The 14447-nt window shown below is 40.2% G+C and overlaps 1 protein-coding gene across 3 annotated transcripts in view; it reads left to right on the top strand.

Annotated features, from left to right (window-relative positions):
* The first annotated feature begins 6449 nt into the window (after positions 1 to 6449).
* dlg5a (discs, large homolog 5a (Drosophila)) overlaps positions 6450 to 14447 on the top strand; it is a 40112-nt gene continuing 32114 nt past the window's right edge. For all 3 annotated transcript variants that reach the window (XM_085477570.1, XM_085477571.1, XM_085477569.1), the window contains exon 1: positions 6450 to 7192. In XM_085477570.1, the coding sequence (XP_085333696.1) occupies positions 6889 to 7192 (304 nt within the window). In that variant the 5' untranslated portion in view covers positions 6450 to 6888. The remainder of the gene's footprint in view (positions 7193 to 14447) is intronic.

Genomic DNA, 14447 nt, shown 5'->3' with positions numbered 1-14447 from the left:
GTAATGCTTTTTTTTTTTTTTTTTTTTTTTTTTAGAAGAAACCAAGTTTAGTTACATTTTTATTTGTGTCACACCACATTACCAACATCTGTTGCCTCAAGCAGACAAACCCTTGCACAATACAGTTGTCTAAAAAAAATGTTAATACATAGTGCAGCAGATAACATTACAGAGAAATTGTTCACAGGTTGTTCAAAGCCATTTGAAAAATCCATAAAGATGATAATTTGGCCATTGATGAAGGCAAGAATTTTTTTTTAGTTTTTTCTGATAAAGAAAATTAAGCTTACCTTTTTGAATTAAATCACACGTTTGATCACCTAAGTCAACTCTGGAAGTCTGAAATTACTCAGATTGTTTTAAAATGATTGGTCAGTTTCACTAAAAGAATAGAATTTCACTAAACTGCCATTGTCAAGGATACTGATTGACTGGTTACTGTATTTTAGGTCAAAAAGTAAAATGTATTGCCAGCCATTCAAACTTTGCAGTGATGCTTAATAACCAAACCTTTGGCTGTACCACTGTGATGCTGTAAGGGTTTGGTAGTAGACTTGGTTTGTCAGCAGAGGGCAGTGATGTCTTTACTTCTAAAAAAAAATGCAGCAAGCAAAAATCAGTCACATCATGGCACTGAATTAATCATCACGGTCACAGTTTACACATGTACAAACCACCAAACAAGGCTGCTAGTTCTTTCACACTGTATCAGCTAAAAGTCTCACAATCACTGCCATAAAGTAGTGTGAGACTTAAACACTGTATCAGGCCCGGCCCTAACCAATCTGGCGCCCTAGGCAAGATTTTAGGTGGCGCTCCCCCTACATCGGCAGTGTAGTGTATGTACTCACAAGAAACCGAATAGCTTTGTCTTTGACCTTTTTTTTTTTACTTAAAGAAAGCAAATTCACAATCAGAATAATTAACAAGATAAAAAAAAAGATATGAATAAATAAATGAATACAAAAAATAAAAAATGAATATATGAAATACAATAAATTTTATATACATAAACACAATAAAACGTGTCAACAAGTTGGATAAAATAAATTAAAAATACAATATAAATAAGGCACTGCACAAAACAAGATATTAAATAAACCAGTATGACTTTAACAACTATATTACAAAAAAGGGGATCCTACAGAGTTCTCTAGTTGTGCTTTTTAATACTGCATTAACTAGAATGACTTACAAATTACTGTACACCACCCCCTCATCAACCTCACATCACCTGCTACAGCCTTACTCTCCTAGTCTTTCTTGCAGCAAAGTCATCTACAACATCATCATATGATAACTGATTTGAGACCACATGAATTATGCCTTTGATGGAAAGTCCACTGAGACGTTTTTGCATCATAGTAGATCTCAGGTAGGTTTTAATGAGTTTGAGCTTAGAGAAGCTTCTTTCAGCAGCAGCTACTGTAACAGGAAGAGTGGCAAAGATTCTCAGAGCAACCCACATGTTGGGGTAAATTTCTACCAGCTTCTTCTCATGCAGGAAGGTCAAGAGTTCCATGTTTGTCATGTTCTTTGATGGCAATGGTGGGAAATTCTGCATTTCCATTGCAAGTTCTGTGCCATTAATGTCCGGCTGGCTGTCATGGGTCAGAGTAGTACTCAGTGTTTGGCACTGCTGTAGCAGCTCTTCTTTTTGTAAGTTGTGGAAATCGAGGAGTACTCCAAACTTGTCATTCACCTCTCCAAGGTTCTGAAATCTCTCATCAAGTGAAGAGATGGCTGTATCCACTACCACATTAAAAAATGTGGTTTCCATTTTTTTAAGTGCATCTTGTATGGGTTCATCTGGAGACTCATAACCGAAGTGCCTTTTGGTGGTTCTCAATCGCTTTTGTTTGAGTTCAGCCTCCACATTCATTTCTTCACACATCTCCTTTGCCGTTGTCTGTGCATCAGAAAATCCAGTGTTTCTGTAGCTGGTGAGGGAATCTTTGGTTTTCTTTAGCAAGTCGACAGCCACATCTAGCTGCATGGAGGCCGACTGCATGAGTTTACTCACATACTGGATCTTGCTGAGAATGTCATACCAGATGGCTGTACAAATGCAAAAACGATAGGATCCAATCTCCTCAGCCAAAGACTGGGCTTCAACTCTGACCACAGGGTCTGTAGCTGTTTCCCTCACCTCCAGAAGAGCCTCTCTGACTTGCCGAGCCTGATATCTGACTGCCTCAATGCTTTTTTATCCTGCTTTCCCATCTGGTCTCAGCCCATGATTTCAAGGTGGTTTTCACATGTTTCAGGAGAACACCCCACCTATGGGTGGAGGCTGAGAGGAGCTTGAATAATTTTGCTAAATGCCCAAAGTAGCCAAGGGCATCTGGTGAGCTTTTTGCAGCATCAGCTACTACCAGATTTAAAGTGTGGGCACCACATGGGACCAAAAAAGCTCTTGAGTTTAGCTGAAGCAACCTTGCCTGAACACCTTTATTTTTTCCCTTCATGTTGGCCCCATTGTCATAGGACTGTCCTCTGCAGTCTTCAAAAGGAATGTTAAGCTCCTCTATCCGTTTTAGCATGAGAGTTGACAAATGATCTCCTGTTGATTCCTCTGCAACAAGAAAGCCCAGGAAATGCTCTTTAACTTGTGGTATGTCTTCTCCTGACACTATCCATGTGGTAGATGGCCCAGGGGTGGGATTTAGAAACTTCAACAGTGCATCTGAAGAGAGGAGTATGTGACACCACTGAGTATTAAAGTCTAATAATAAAAACATATGATTCCAGGAATAAAATGAAATGATATAATATAAATGAAAAACCAAAGAGATATATGTATGATGTTAACTGATATGCAAATTAGATTAGATTCAATTTATTGTCATCATTACAGTGAAATGCTGAATAGCAGAATGCAAAGTAACAGTATAATATCATATGAGAATGTTATGTTATGATTATCTTTGACCGAATCACAGCAGTGCTCATATTAAAAAACAACATTCCCTCTCATGTGATATTGCTTAATTAACATTAATGATGTGCACTTTAACAACTAGGCTTACAACTATAATATATACAGGGGTGGAAAAGTGACTATTACCTGCAGGGTAAACGTTAGCTAACCAGAAGGCAATAACAATGTAAACAAAAAACACCTGCTTAAAAGATGAATACAAATGAGGAATGGTGGGAAAGGTGGGAGTACTGTAATTACCTAACGTTACATTATTATTTTTCCATAACAATTTAGCCCCCTCCACAATATTAACTGACGTTAAAACAGTTAACTAGCTATTTATTGATTAGCAATTAGCGAATCATGTAACATTAGCTTAATGCTAAAAATTTAGGTTACTATCACATTCAGACAAATAATTCCATGTAGGCTAACGTTACCTACCTCTGTCTTTTTCTCGTTTCTCCTCCTCTTCTTCTCTCTTTTTTCTTCCCTGGGCACCTGACAGTTTTGGCCGTTTTGACATCTTGTGTTGATTTTTTGATGTGGTGACGTCCAAAAGGAACCATGATACGGGAAGGGAGGGGGCGCACCGTGCGGGGAGGGGGGGCGTAATGTTCTAACAAATAATATTTCTATTAAATAAGCTTTACTTTGCATTTTAATTAACGTGGGATTATTTTTTGTATTTAGAAATAATAGTACCAACTTTTTTTTTTTTTTTCAACATTTGTGGCACTGGCGTGGCGCCCCCTGATGGACGGCTCCCTTAGCATTTGCCTATACGGCCTATGCCACGGGCCGGCCCTGCACTGTATTTTGCTCAATCAATACAGATAACTGTTTTTTCTTTCCTGAAGGGGCGTAAGGCCAGCATGTGTGGCTGCAGAAGGAGCTTATGCCTTATTAAATCCTGTTGGCTTCACTTAAAATGCTGTTCAACACTGTAAAGACATGGCTATGCGCTTGGCTGGCCATAGTAGTGTATGTGTGTGTGTTAAGTGCACTACAATCAATAACTCTGTGAAGTGAGAAGGGGGGAGGCGGGGGAGGAGCCTGTGGAATTAATGGCATCCATAAAGCTGCCATGCCCACATTAAACGACTCTACCATGACTGTGGTGCTGTCAGATGCATGGGGGACCCTTAGGGAAGAGCCATGCTGGAGGAATCGCTTTTGATCACCTCACGTTAAAACTGACTAGAAATGGCAGAGAAGGTTTGAGGGCTTTAGATGGCTGTTTAGATTGCGATGGCTAAAAGTGTAATGAATCCTGAATGCGATTACATCAGTTTTGAAAAGATAATTTAGATGTGATTAGATTAGTTTTTTAAAATAAAGTGTCTCTGGCATGTCTATGCCAACATTGCAGTTTTGATATCATTACAACCATCAGCCTCTCATCTGTTGCAGGCGTCTAGCTGAAGGCTGTGTAATTCACCGTTAATTAAAAACCACGAATTGCCTAATTTACTGTCTGTTATGACTGATCTAATCACTTGGGAATCCTCTCACAGTGTCTGAGGTATTGTGGGGGAAAAGATGAAATTACATTATGAAACATAAAACTCTATAAATGACAGCAGCAAGCACATGCCCGTCTAACATTTCACTAAATGAGCATTGTGTATTCACTGCTTTGGGAATGCTATCACTCTCATGCATTCGTGCAGGAAATTAGTGTGAGAAGTAAGTGTCTAATAAACCAATTGCTTTGTTACTCTCAGCTGAGACAGCGAAGCTGATAATAAAAAAAGAAAAGAAAAAATACGCGAAAATGATTTGTTGTCTCCATTTGAGACAATTTGACCGGGATCGGTGATGGATATACTTGTTGACAGTCTTTTCAATAAAAGATAAAGCTATTATCTGCTGTGATCTGAGCTGCCTGACGTATAATTTGTTTAATAAAATTCAGTAAATTATCAGACAGCCACAAGCACCACCCTTGTAGTCTAAATAATAAACTCATTCATACCCCCAAGATAAAAAGGATCAGGCTGTCTTCTATATTTAAATGGGTTGTCCTCGGAAGTAGGATACAGACACAATTGTCCAATCAGTGTCAGCACTAGGGACCTGCTTCCCTTTGATATGAATGAATTGTAATTAATTTTTCATCTAAAGGGATAGCACATGGTTGCACAAGCTATGGAGCCAGCATGGCAGATAGACAGAAAGGAGGAGGTGTGGGTTTGGAGGCGATGTCACAATGAGATTCAGTGCATGCATGAATAAGGTCACGGTTTGAGAGGTATGCCCGCAGATGCTTGCCTCTGTGCCAGCAGTCTTTATTCATCTGTAGACTAGAGGCAGAGTGCATCCATCATCATCACACTGCATTTCACAAAGCCTAGTCAAATACACATATCATTTGTCACCGCATATACGTTCACAAATGGCGTTTTGCCCTCTTCTGCCTAATCCTGCACACATACTTAGCGCGTAGAGTAAAACTGGTTGCAGTGCGGCTTGGTTTTCGAAGCAGGGCGCATAATGTGGCTTCAGCAGCAGCAGCAGCATTATGCAAGGGCAAGATAAAAATCCCTATGTTTTTATCACTGCTTTAACATTTCTTCCAAAATAAAATTCCTAATGTAGTCAGTGAGGATTAGCATGAAGCTCTGCTGATTTGATGTGTCAGTGTTAAATCCAAAGATTAGAATAATGAATTAATATCACCCGGTTTATCAACCAGCCTATTTTTGGCAACATCTCTTTTTTTTTAGCTCTCAAATTCATCTCATGCACTGTGGTGACATAGGAGATGATTCACACTGAGGAAAGATATATGCTTTAGGTAAAACTAGCAAGAACATCCTCCATCACAAAGCCTTGCATTACGTAAATAATTATCATGTAATTAGCAACACACTGTCGTTTTGTGCCGGTTGATAGAGACTGCATCAGTAAAATCTGACTTAGTAGAGTTCAATTTACACTTACTGCAGTAAAAAGTATAACAATGGCTTCAAACTGCAAAATCGTATTAAATCTTATTAAAGAATCAGAATCAGAATTTATTTATTGTTGTTGGCAAGTTTGTCCACAGGTTTTTGCACATATTTGTCTTGTTGTCATGATGCAAAAATCCGTGATACAGAAATAGAATATATGGCATTTACTGTAGATATAACAAATAAATCTCTATATGAATATTAATAATATACATACTCAAAATAGGAATATATAAATGTATACTAACTAACTAGTATGTATATACTAACTAGTAGTTCTAATTTGTATTCTTATTACAGTACTGTAATAAGAATACAAATTAGAACGTTCCCCCTTTGGGTAGAAGTGCAGCATTTGTGGTTCTTTACCGCCATGTCGATATTTTTAATATTATTATTTAATATTTTCATTCTGTTCGTTGTGATTTTTTTCCACCTGGGATTTTCGACGTAGTACGGGGATGATGTGTACGCCCATTGAAAAAATGGGCGTGTCGTCGCGTCTTCCCCGCCTCATTTTGCCTTATATGGTCACCGAGCGGACCGTTGATTGACAGCGAGCAGCAGCTGCTGAGTTGCTCAGACATGGCGGAGGATACAGTGTAACTGGGCAGCAGCGGCGGAGTTACGTGAGTTTTCCCAGCAGTTGAGTCAGCAAAAGGCGCATGAAATGATACATAAAAAGAGGAAAATGTGTTCGGTTAAAGCGTACTCTGAAAGGGAACGAAAAACGACGAGAAGCGCCACACGTTGGTAAGATGGAAAAATGTATCGCTGTTTAGTGCAGTCAACAGCCTTGGGCAACAAATATGGCTTCTTGTGCCTTTTTCAGTATGCTATAAAAATTGTTCTCCCGTGCAACCTAATGCCGTGGTGGCTCCGGCGAAGTTCTGCAAGCCGCTACAAGTTAAGTTCAATAATCGCTCAGTACTTTTGATCGGAAAGGATATTGCATCCACTTGGCCGTCTGAGGTTAGCTGGGAAGCTACGGAACTACAGCGGATAGCAATGGAGCCAAAGCACAAAGAGTTGCTAGACCAGTGTCACCAGAACTTATTGGAGTCCATAACAGATGCGGACCGTGTGATCGAGCTGCTGATAGTTTCCGGTACTTTGAGTCAACTCGACAGGTTCGAGCTGGACCAGAACTGTTCGTCCAGCGCCGAGAAAGTCGACCACCTTTTGAAGATGCTGATGAACAAGGAGAGCGACCATTTCCTCGACCTGTGTGTGGCCCTGGAGAAGGCATACCCTGACCTGTATGCTGCTCTGTTCGGGAACAACGGGGGAGGACCTGTGGACCACTCCACCGGTAAGAGCTGAGACTCTCAGTTCTCCTGAACGGGTCTTCACTTGAATCTATAAATGAGTACTACTTACTGTAAGCAGCGACAATCTGGGTGGTCTCTCAGAAGAAACCGTGTGTGTGGATAGCTACACAATACTCAAGCTGGAAGCTTGCTTTGCCATGAGAAAGGTGAACGGGAAGAGGTTGTAGAGGGGGGTTGCAGCAGTGCTCCTTTATGCATGCTGTGAAATTTGTAAGAACTAATGGCAATGTGCAAATTTTTGTGCTGTTAAATGTGCAGAATATAAAGCACTAGCCTTGATCTTTAAACTGCAGGCTGGAGAAATAATGCACAAGCAAGGACTAAGGACTTTTGTCATTGCTCGCCATTATGCCCTCTCTCTACTCTACAGTCCAATAAAAATCATTACAATAGTGTAGAATTCGATTGAGTTGCTATAGCTTCAGAATATTTTAAGTGTTGATATCAGTGTTCTGTTTAAATAAAGTCAGACCACCTAATAACCACCACAAATTCTCATGTGTTGTTAGTGGCATGCGATGGCTATGGTACATTAGATTAATCCGAGTTGTTTCCATGACAACGGGTGTACCACTCACATGTTGGTCTGTACCTTGTGCGTGATGTGTGCATGCAGCCTGCCCATGCCTAAATGGATTGGTCTGCATCAGGCCACACTCCCCTTTTGGGGGAGCAAACCATGCTTTTATTCTAACAAGGACTGATTTTTTTTTCTCCAGTTGTGCATTAATGCTGTATTTTTAATCAGAGTTTATTCATTGCATTCATTTCATTTGGCCTCTGTCCTCACAGCAAGTGCCCTCCTCTTCAGCGGTGTGGGTTGTTGTTGCATGGAGACAAAGGGCAACCAAGTGTAAAAGCCTCATCTAGTTTTGCCTGTTTTACTTTGTCTGAATGACTGAAGCCAGTGGCTTACAAACAGTGTCATGCCCCGAGGGCCTGAATGCAGGATGAGCCTTGAGATCCAAATCTGGGGAAGAGATGCAGCACCATGCTTGGCTTTTGATACATTTCACATTAAATGCAATGCAATGCAGGCAATGTTGAATAATTTTGAAGCCACCCTGTGTGAAACGGCTACAGTTGTGTCCATAGTTTACGGCTGCCAAGTTGTAGCACGCCTCACTTTACTACCAGCAAGTAGATCTTAGCAGGTAATGCTGATTTGGTCTTGCTGCTCTGCTGACTGGATCACTAATGCTTCCTTAAGCTTGATTACTTCCTTGTATTGACTGTTGCTGCTGCAGAATAACACACCTGCTGACATGCTAAGAAACACATTCACTGTGTTTCTGTGAGCAGCTGAGAGTCTGGTCTGGTCTGGTCTGTTTGCTGTTGGCAGTACTTGGCAGTCTGGATTTGGGTTTTTCTTCACTTGCTCACCTTTATAGATCATAACACCGGGCCTCAGAGCTGACCTGCCTTGTATTAGGAGAATGCAAGCACAAATGGTGAGTCTGGCTTGTCAGCCTGTGGTTATTCAACAAAGGATTAGGGCCTGCTCTCCTCTCTCTGGTATAAATTCTCTCTGTGAGACGCGCTTTATCGTACTTCTACAGTCCTCTTTATTAGCTGTCACGCTTTTGACTCCCTCTGCTTTGACTCAAGTGTTGTGCTTCTCTTTAATGTGCTCTTTATTATCTTTTAATATAGTAATTCGGATGATGCGATTACCATGTTTTAGCCATACTTGCAAGAGACTGAAGACAAGCTGCTCACGGAGCACCTTCAGGCAAAGAATCTGGTAGAAAAAGCACATATGGATGAAATCCTCAAAGCTGCGGTGTATCTGTGAACAATGCAGGGTGTGTAAAAAGAGAGAATATGAGTGTGATGAGTCTTGCTGATAGCAACCTGCTCTCAACTTGTTCTCCTCTCAGGCTGCCTGCCTGCTTTTGTTCTCAGATGTGCCTCCTGTGCCAGCTGAGCCTCTACACACACACACACACACACACACACACACACACACACACACACACACACACACACACACACACACGAAATCATCCAAAGAAGCATCCTCAGCGCAAAGGAAAAACATACAGATGCACGCATAAGTACTGTATTCTTTAAAGCTCGGGCTCTGTAAATTATAAGTGTTTCAGTGGCAACCTGCAGAACATTTGCTGTAGAGAACACGCAAACACATTCATTATTTAGCCTGTTTTTGCGCATCTGTGTGCTGGGGGGACCAAGTCTGGCTTCCTGATTTTTGACAACATTTTTACCTCTCATTAAACGGCAAAGATTCCCTTAGAATATTGTTTTGGCTTTTAAATGAAACTGAATGAATTTCATAAATTCATGCAATGGCAACAATCATGCTGTTTTGTTTTGTTTTTTTGTGCCTTATTTTGCATTATACCAACAGTGACGTACCTAAAGAAAAGTGTAGTAGAAAAGATGAAAGAAAAGTGTAGTAGAAAAGATGCACCTGCACACCCCCCACTCTTTTCAGAGTCTGACAGTGATTTAAACACACTGCAAGAGGAGGGTAACACAAATCTCCTGACAGGATGCAACATCCACAATCTTCTTCTGCTGTCTGTTTGCCTTTGCTTTATCAGTGGTTTTGGTTTTTGTTCCTTTATTGTCCTTTTCTGAGTCACAATCTATTTCCTTTAACTTTCTCTTTCTATGACCCATTATATTTCTTTCCCCCACTGAGTGGTTTCATTTCTCTGCACACTTAAATAAAAGGACGCGTCAGAAAGATAGAGGAGGGTGATTGAAAGAGGGAGTAAGAGAGCGGGAGACAACAGACCTTTTGTTGACAAGTTGAGCAGGCTCAAAGTGCCCAGTCAGCAGCTTGTTCTGTGTACAGCAGCCTAGGACATAGGCCAGTGTTATTGGAGGGGGAGTTTCTGTCCCACTCCATAAAACACGGTGGACAGACAGAGTGAGTTATGACCCCAACTCTCGTGTCATGGCAACTGGCCTTAAATATCTCCCATGGTCCAGACCTGACCTCACTTTCTCCGTCAGTGTCTGTCAGTGTCTGTCACTCTGTGATGCACACTGCCACTTACCTTGTCAACGCACTCTCCTTTCTTTCACCAACCGGTGTGCTTCAGTCTGTTGTGTTCTAGTTGCGCAGAGAAGGCCATCAGTTCAGCTCCCTTTAGTTTCTGCTTAGTGTGATTGATATTTGAGCAGATTCCACATGCATTTTGAGTGCAGGCGTGCATATTTATAAGTGCAGCGTTTACTCAGAATGTGGTGGTGCAGAATGGGCCAATTGCAGCGTTCTGTCCTCTGTTCCCTGTGTCAGACTACGTCAGTGGGAATTTAACTTGTATCCATAATATTAGAACTGCTTACGTAGATGACTTTCATCTTGTCACTGCACTTCCTTGGATGTCATTAACATACCTAAAGCCTAGATTATTCGTGCTCGTCTAAGTCTGCTAGGGTCTGAGTGACATAATTTTTGCATCAGTCCATGCGAAAGTCTGTGTGCCTGCCTGTTTTTTGTGACTGTGTGGACTTGTCTGCAGAGAATCTCCATTACAATGCAACAAGTACGCATGTCCCCCAGGCAGTGGGCTTCAAGTGGATTTCAAAGAAGCATAACAGGAACAGCTACTTGGCCATCAGGTCTTGGGTTGATACTCAAAAAACATAATTGCTTTGTGACTTTAAATGGGGGCCATATTACTACAAGCCTGACTGCTCATCGCTGCCTTTTTTACCTGCTGAAGATCAGGCTCTGGCTGCTGGTTTGGGGTTGACATACAGTTAACTTTAACAACTTTAACGTCACTCGAGGTTCTTAGCATGCAAACGCAAAGCTAGCGATCTGTGCAGATGCTTGCAAATAGACGATGTTGTGCTAGCAGCCTACTCTTTCTGTTCTGGACACTCTTATCTTATTGTTATACTCTTATCTTTTCACGCAGTAAAAATAAGTGTCTATTCTCCTCTGTGCACACAAACTAATGTCAGCTGATTGTAAATGTGCAATCAGCTCGTGATGCAAATAAGTGAAGAGCCTCAGTAACGCAAGTCACAAAATAACAACATAATTGTAACTGTTTTGTTATTACCGAAGTTGATGCAGTAAATTGTTACAGTGTAACTGAAAAATGTGATGTGAGTACAGTAACAAGTTACTTTGGAACATGTTACACAGTATAATAGAGGCTTAACTGTTAATTAGATTTGATAATCAGCTGTCGTGAAGCTTTTTTTTTTTTTTTTTAAATAAGATGAAGACTTTAAATTGCTGTATATCCGTATAACCATCAAGACAGGATGCCTCGTACTTTTTAGGACATTAATAGTGTGTCACTGACATTAGTGTTGGAACATTTGGCCAATTAATCTTCTAATCATTCAACAGAAAATAATGAAATCATTAGTTTCAGGGCCTTAGTTGAGTTGTAATTACCAGTTTTAATGGTATAGGGTTTCTTGTCAGTATTAACTCAATAAATCCATCTAATCAAAGCCAGAGATGCACAGTAATGAGTCTGACCTCACCACTTCCTTTGGGTCAGTGGTGTTGTTCCAATTTAATTCTATTGATTTCTAACAGGGTAAAATGTGTATTTTTTTTTTTTTTTTTTTTTTTTTTTTTTTTTTTTTTTTTTTCACTTTTACTAGGATTAATATCTGATGGTGGGCTTATTGACACTCTGAATGCGAGATCAACAGCCAGGAGGCAGTATAGTGGAACAGAACTACATTACCATTTTACACATGTTTCTTCACTTCCTAATTACCCCACAAAGTGGAGGAAATGCCAGAATATAAATGTTTACCAGCATCGTGAAGTCATGGAAATGAATAGCTTCTCTCTTTGTTTAACCATCCTTACCCCCATTCTGTCTTTGTTGTGCTGTATTTTCTCTCTGTTTATATTTTTCTTCCACCTACTCTGTTTCCATTTTGGCGTCTTATCTTTCTCTCCGTCAGCTTGTATTGTCTCTTTCTTTTGTCATGTGATCTTGGGTCAAACCTAACCTATAATATAGGGGTGCAACGATACACAAAATTCACGATTCGGTTCGATACAAAAACAAATGTTCATGCCTTTTTAATTCATCATTCATTAAAATTATAAATATATATTTTAACTCAAAAGTACAGTTTTTAAATTTAATGTTGCTGAAACAACAAAATAAAAAAAATTAATCTATCTGCTCGAGAAATAGCTCATCTTTGGAAAAGAGAATTTATTACAGAGAAATGGCTCTTTCCAAAATAAAAGCTATACTATACGCTTCTTCTGGGGTATATTCTCAGCAGCATATTAAACATATCAGGTCCCCATAAGGAGAATCATGTGCTAACGGCTGTCTAAATGACTCGGGTAAAGTGTGTAGCATGTGTGCTTGTTGTTTTTGTCTGCTTCCACTTGTCTTTGCACTAGGACGATGTCTGTGTAAATGTGGAGTCATATTCGTTGTGTTCCCACTAGTGCTGTCAGGGTTAATCTCGTTAAAATCACATTAACGTCATAACGCGGCAAATCTCCGTTAACAAGTTACCGCGGATTTCCCCGTGCTTGGGGCTGGACGGCGTCAACACGTTAACAAGCTAACTGCGCTATCGCACTAGTTCCCACAAATTGAGCATTGCGTGGCACATCCGACATACTGTTTTACTTTTTTCCATGGCACACTTACCATCAGGGTCACGCTTCACATGAAAACCAAGATAGTTCCAAACGCCAGATCTGAATGAGGGTGGGGGAGGTTCAATTTTGGGTAGCACTGAGGTAGTTGCCATGTTGCAACGAGCTTAGCTTCTGTCTTGCTAGTTTGCGCTGCGCTCAGTGGATCTGCACTCGACAGTACAGCCTAGGCGGAGTAGTCGAACGCAGATCCACTGAGCGCTCAACACAGACTGTATCGTCAGAAGAAAAGTTGATTAAAATAAATAAAAAATGTTGTATTGTTCGATACATATGCATACTGAACCGAAAGCACTGTATCGAACGGTTCAATATCGATATGAGTATCGTTGCACCCCTACTATAATAATCATGATAGTAATCGTTATTGCATGTGGGTCTGCCTCTTATTGAAGATTAGATAAGACTAAAGTATTATGCGTAGTCGTGGTTAGTTGGTGATTTGTTATTTTACTTTAGATCAATTAGTGCATATGCTTTTAATATCAGACGAACGAAGGCGACAGAAAGTTCGTGGATTGGTTAGTGCTTGCTAATAATTCCACTGCATTAGGGCTCTGCACATGTAAGGAAACCTGAGAAAACACTTATATCAGCAAAGACTTTATAGCAGCTACATAGATTATTTGGGGGGAGTGGGGTGTTTTCTTTTATTATTTAGATACCTCACCAAGCTTTAGCATAATTGCTTCACACAGAGAACTGCAGTGTAGAATATTTTGCTTTTCCTGCCCAGAATTGTTAAAGTCCTACCCACCACATCTGCAGGTCTGAAAAATGATTATGTTCTTTTCTTCTCCTTTCTCTTGTTGACCTTTTAAGAAATGGTAGTTTGGCTTAATCACAGAGTTACCTCCAACGCAAAATGAAAATGGTTTGTGAATCAACATATGCTGCCCTGTGATTAAACGCAAAGGGAACATCACAAAGGTTGCTGAAATTAGAGCAGTGGGGTTTTTCCATGCAAACTGGCTTTTTGGCAGTGTTTTGGCTTTTTCACTTGCTGAGGCATGTAACTGGTAGAGGGAGGTATGGTTTGGACTGATACTGATATTCACAGTACTTTTACTGATGCTGCTCTCCATATTTTGGGGGTAAAATCTAGACAACAGCAGTGTCTGTAGCCTTTTTCAACTCAATGGCAAGCACATCTGTTGTGTTTTTATTAATCACAGCTTCATAGCAAGCAGAAACGAGGACGTTTATAATTGTACCTCTGGGACCAAGTGCTATGCTAATTTTCCTACAATTCAAAATGTTAACAACCATGAGGAATAGAAAATTCATTATCTGTTGCTGTGAGGACAGCTCACACTAAATTCAAACTGACTTTGCAGAATATGCCTCATAGCAGAACAGTAGTTGGAGCAAGATTACTGATGTCTTCCCAATATAAGTTACCTACTGGTTTGCAAATGGAGCTAATTACAAAAATAAATAATTTCCCCAAGGGATCAGTAAAGTATTCTGATTCTGAAAACAATGTGTGTATGTACAGAAATTTATTGCCATAGATCAGTGGCAGCATTCCTCTCAAAAACCTGTATTGGGCTCTTTCTGGCACCTTTTTTCTTTTTGACCCAACCCTTGGCACGAGT

This window comes from Copadichromis virginalis, linkage group LG13 (genome assembly GCF_057382275.1).
Source record: "Copadichromis virginalis isolate Kocher_CV1m ecotype Utaka linkage group LG13, C_Virginalis_male_GT1.1, whole genome shotgun sequence".
NCBI lineage: Eukaryota > Metazoa > Chordata > Actinopteri > Cichliformes > Cichlidae > Copadichromis > Copadichromis virginalis.
Note: the sequence above shows the minus strand (reverse complement) of the source record. Positions and strands in the feature narration are given on the sequence as shown.